Raw genomic sequence first — 4,832 nt, forward strand, 5'->3', positions numbered from 1 at the left:
TGGATGTTGTCAACACTAAGCAGCAGTTGACTAGTTCTTGGCTGAAGGAGGTGGACAAAAGAGAGGATGGTGTCAAGTACTGTACTATTCTTTGCATCTTTCCGACAATTTTCGGTACTGACTGATACTGTTTTCTTCTCAGATTTAAGGCATCGCGTAACACAGTTTGCTGAAATATTCGGGGGTTGCAGAAACAAGACTAACAAAGCCGAACAATCTATTGGTAAACCTATTCTACACGAATCACTATCATATTTTGGCCTTAGTATCGAGCTCTAGAAGTATTTCCTGCATGAATTCAGTCACAACTCAGATGAATTATAGCCAGCTACAAATTCTACTCGAATTCTTAAACCTACTGATCACAGAGCAAAAAAAATTCACGTTGATGAAGAGTTCAGTGCCAATGCTGGTGAGCCATCGATGAATCATATGCACGATTGAGCTGATGACTGGGAGAGCATTCATATCATAAAAGAGATTCCAAAGGCTATCAGAATCTTTAATTATAGCAAATATACAAACTTTTAAATGGATATGTACTTCAACATAAAGCCTGCACCCATTCAATAATTCACATCACAATCCTAATATGTCATAAATATTTTGTGTAAAATGGAAGACATGCTTCAGCTACCGCTAGATGTCGTGAAAGCGCCCGTTCTCTCTGGAGCCGGCTCCATACTTGCAATCATTGTTGGTGTTGCCGCGGTTGTTGGCGTTTCTTCTCTTCACAAACATGCAGCCTCTTGCAGTGACGCACAGAAGTTAAAGAAGGCAGATTTACGTGTCGGTTTGTTGCGCATTCATGTGCCTCAGAACTTTCGAGATCTGGTGAAAAATGATGTTCTTTTGGAAAAGGCAATTGAACTTGTTTCACAGACACTTTTTATCTTTGTGTCGGGACGAAATAAACATGAGGTGGTCAATTATATTAGCGAGCTATATGGAATGTCGTGGGACGTCGCGTGTGCGATGGAGAAACCTTTTTTGAATATGCGGTACGATGATGCTACGCGAATTGGAAATATTGTTTGAACTAAAGAAATGCGTTTTTATTGCAGGATTGTAGGTGATGGAGGTAGTAAAACGTGGGAAGAGTTGGTACTGCAGCCGGAACTGAACGCTGTCTTCGGTGAGGACGCGAAGGTTGACGTTCACTGCCTCAATGCTCCGCGCTTTGAGCGCGACGGATTGTTTGCTGTCACGTATTATCCGTTGGCAATGCATGTGGAGAGAAGACTTGCAGCCGACGTCAGCTACTTTGAGAATGAACACACGGATCTGACGCCGCACAATCTGGTCATACTTGGTGGCACGTTTGATCACCTACACAATGGCCACAAAAAGCTGCTTTCGCTAGCTGTAAGCATTTGCGCGAATCGAATGTTAGTGGGTGTTACAGCTCAGAGTATGCTGACAAATAAGTCGCATGCAGAGTTGCTAGAGCCATTGGAAAAGAGAAAGAGTGCCGTGCGTGATTACATTGCATTTTTAAATCCGCGAGTCATCGTGGATATCGTTAAGATTGAAGATCCGTTTGGTCCGGCCGTCGTGATTCCGGAGCCAGCGGCCATGGTTGTATCTTCTGAGACTCTAGCGGGTGCTGCAAAGATTAACAGTATTCGCGTGGATCGTGGTCTGCCAAAGCTTTACATTTTTGCGTGTCGTAGAACCGAAAGCAGCACTCTGAGCTCGACTTGCATCCGTGAGAAATTGCGGTCTTGCAATAGCGGGATTTGACTATCGCTCGAAGATCCAATAGCGTAAGTTCCAAATATTTATCTTCAGGACACTACGACAGAATATCACGATTGGTACCGGAAAAATGCAATTTGATTGATTGTAGATCAAAACCTTCATATAAGAATTGCAGCTACGTATTACATGTAAAACACAGCGCTTGCCTACGCGATTGCAGTTTCTGTTTCCTTCCATGCACAAAAGGTCCGTCCTGCTTCTCTTTCAAAGTCATCGCTACGATATGATGATTACGGAGCGACCAATGCCGCGCTTCCTATCATATATGCGTCGACTGTCCCAAGCTGCTTCCACCACTGGAGACATCGGATGGCGACTGTATTAACCCCAAACTTCTTTTAAGTGCAGTGACGTCCACCTCCAACGGTACCACGAATCCATTAATTCGAAACGGAATCGTGTGGAACACTGAATCGTCGACGCTTCCATCCAGTTGCAACTGTTCCGCAGCTGATGTAGTAACAGCCGTCTGTTTACCTCGTGCAACCTTCCTGGGTCGGTCGCTTGTCGATATAAGCTCATCACGCGCCCCATTCTTTAAACATGCTAGATTCTTTATCTTTGCTGCATTCCCACCGGGTGTAAGTGAACCGTCGATTGACATGTCTGCATAGCTCTGAATTAGTGGAAAGCCGGCTGCTCCGGCCTGATTAAAAGGTACAAATGACGAATTGGGCGACGCGGCGGCGCCTGTTGAATTATTCGTCCCGATCGATTCGTCCGTAAATTGTTGCTGTTGCTGCTGAAACATTTTCATTGACAGTCGCTTCTTGGCACTTTTCGTGGTCGTGTCCACAAAATAGCTAAAGATCTCGTACTTTAGCTCTACTTTCATGCTCCGCGCGACTTTCCAGCGGACACGCAGCAACGGATCAAAATTCTCTTTAGTCAGCTGTACGTACTTGGACTGTGTGGCGTTGCTACTTGGCTTTAAGTAGATAGCACGACGCTCTTGCACGTAGTTTGGGCCGAGTTTGCTGTAATGACGCTCTACCTTGCTTTGAAAGACGCCAAAGCCTTCATCTGGAATAAATGTAATCGGAATCTCATCATGCAGCTTCTTGCGCACTGCCATTAGTGGCTCGCCGCACTTCATGGTAAGTACAGCCACGCACTCTTCATGCTGCGGAAATTCGCCAGCACAACCATCATCAGCGTTATCTGGTGCAAGCTTGAGATCCGAGGCACTGGCGTCATCCGATGCCGGTGGTTCGCTGCCATCCAAGCTGGATGCGTGCATGGCTAATGGAGGGTAAGGACTTGCTGAGGGGAGGGGCTTAGCAGTACAAATTGTATCAGCCTATATTTTAGTCCTACTGAATAGAATTATCAGACTGAAATCAATAAAATGTGTAAACCTGCAAATCCTGTTATGATGTACATTACACAGTCCGCTCAGAGTGGTCTCCGTGAAATCATATTTTGAATCCGCTTCTTCACCTTAGTTTTATTTTCCAATCCAGTGATCGTAAATTCCCCTTTTTCCAGCTGATAATCTTCGTTGGGAAGGCTACGAGTTCTGCTTTTCCGTTTCCACAAATTCGTTTTGCTCCTTGTTTAATATGCTGTCAGTTTTATTGTCGGTGCTACGCGGTGTCGGCGCTGCGCCAATAGTTCTAGCCACACTTTTAATGGTTGTCCATTCCGGTAAGAAGTCTAGGTTACCATCTACCTCATTCACTTCTTTCGGGGTAGATGGGTCTTCCTAGTCCTGCGTTTTTTCTTGAGGTGCAATCTGTATCCAGCTAAAATGCGGAGCTTGGTATGAGATGATTATAGGTCCTTGGTTGCTCGCTGATGTTTGTTTAAGTTCCGCTCGAATACTTCAATCCAACCTGCTGCTGCTCCAGTGTTAAGTTTTTCTCTTTGACGTTATTATTGTTTTTCCGTCTGCTGTTCTTTCTGCCGAGTAAAAATAAAAACTTTTGAGCCCCCCACGCGCCATCACCACGTAAATGTTTCGATTCGATCTTTTAGCTATCATTCTTCGAATCATCTCCGATCCTCAGCATCTAGAGGATGTTAAAAAAAGCGCTTTGACGGATTGATCTGGCGCGAGCTGTGGCTACCGTAGCTCTTCGCTAAGAGGAAGCTAAGCTAAGGTCACCGACCTGACGTTCTATACTGAAACCGGTGTGAGTGTAGCGGGTCGCGATCCGCTACCGCCAAGAGTACCCAACATTTTAATACAAGGCGAATATACTCTTCGGTTTCAAGTCCAACTATATTTATCTGTTTTATTTGCGGCAAAGCCGCCTAATTCTAAATCATTATATTATCCAAAATAAATAGTAAAACCTGTTTAATATGCATAACTACTGGTAGTCCCACAACGTAGTGGCTTCTTGTTACGGTGTAGCCACACCATTGTGTGATTACACCGTCTTGTGCAATCCAAACCTTTGTACGGTCGCATAATCTTTTGTGACCTACCCTTTCATACCAGAGTACGTGTAACCCCGTTACACTCTCCCCCATCAAAATATGAATACCCACAATTCATATTTAACTGTCGCCTCGTACGAGGCTCGCATGTCTACGACACCTTTACGTCCCCGGAACGCTCTTCACGCATTCTCTGTTCAATGAGCCCTGGGTCTATGACAAGAAAAACACCCAGCCTCACGGGCTCCGAGAGCGCCCGCTTCTTCATCTCCTGCACACGGTGCAACTCCGGAGAGTACGTCCGCGGCTTCACGGGGAGCACACCCCAAGCCGTCAGCAACCGGGCCCCGCACACTGCATCCGCCACGTGCGACGGATATCCTCGCCGCAGATTTGAAGGAATTCGACTACGAGTCGGATACTTCTTTCCTATGATCGAAAGAAGAGATGCGCCAACGGCGCAACGTGATCCCTGCTCGAACCTTGCGGACATCGTGTCTGTTCCTCAACCTCTCGACTTCCGGGAAAAGTGGTATCATTACCAATCGCCTCGATGAGGCACATGAGCAGCAGTTGGAGGCTGCCCACAGAGCGGCTCTCGTGCGCTCGTATCCACATTCGGTCGTTGCCCCTCGGTGGAATACGGTTTACGCTCGGCGGGTTCGGCTGCTGAAGCGAAAGATGCG

The 4,832-nt window shown here is 46.2% G+C and overlaps 3 protein-coding genes across 3 annotated transcripts; 2 read left to right on the forward strand and 1 right to left on the reverse strand.

Moving 5' to 3' along the window:
• Window positions 1-7: 7 nt before the first annotated feature.
• PHALS_15324 (uncharacterized protein) lies at window positions 8-538 on the forward strand. Its single transcript, XM_024724043.2, has one exon. The coding sequence runs from the start codon at window positions 67-69 to the stop codon at window positions 277-279; it is 213 nt and encodes a 70-aa protein (XP_024574959.1). The 5' UTR covers window positions 8-66; the 3' UTR covers window positions 280-538.
• Window positions 539-615: 77 nt separating this feature from the next.
• On the forward strand, window positions 616-1,743 carry PHALS_08654 (bifunctional coenzyme a synthase; the record flags this gene model as incomplete). Its single annotated transcript, XM_024724044.1, has 2 exons — window positions 616-1,001; window positions 1,065-1,743. The coding sequence occupies 2 exons, from the start codon at window positions 616-618 to the stop codon at window positions 1,741-1,743; spliced, it is 1,065 nt and encodes a 354-aa protein (XP_024574960.1).
• Window positions 1,744-2,020: 277 nt separating this feature from the next.
• On the reverse strand, window positions 2,021-3,001 carry PHALS_08655 (uncharacterized protein; the record flags this gene model as incomplete). Its single annotated transcript, XM_024724045.1, has 1 exon — window positions 2,021-3,001. The coding sequence occupies one exon, from the start codon at window positions 2,999-3,001 to the stop codon at window positions 2,021-2,023; it is 981 nt and encodes a 326-aa protein (XP_024574961.1).
• Between the last annotated feature and the right edge of the window lie 1,831 nt (window positions 3,002-4,832).

The sequence above is a fragment of the Plasmopara halstedii genome (assembly GCF_900000015.1).
Source record: "Plasmopara halstedii genome assembly, contig: Scaffold_323, whole genome shotgun sequence".
NCBI classification, from domain to species: Eukaryota; Oomycota; class Peronosporomycetes; order Peronosporales; family Peronosporaceae; genus Plasmopara; species Plasmopara halstedii.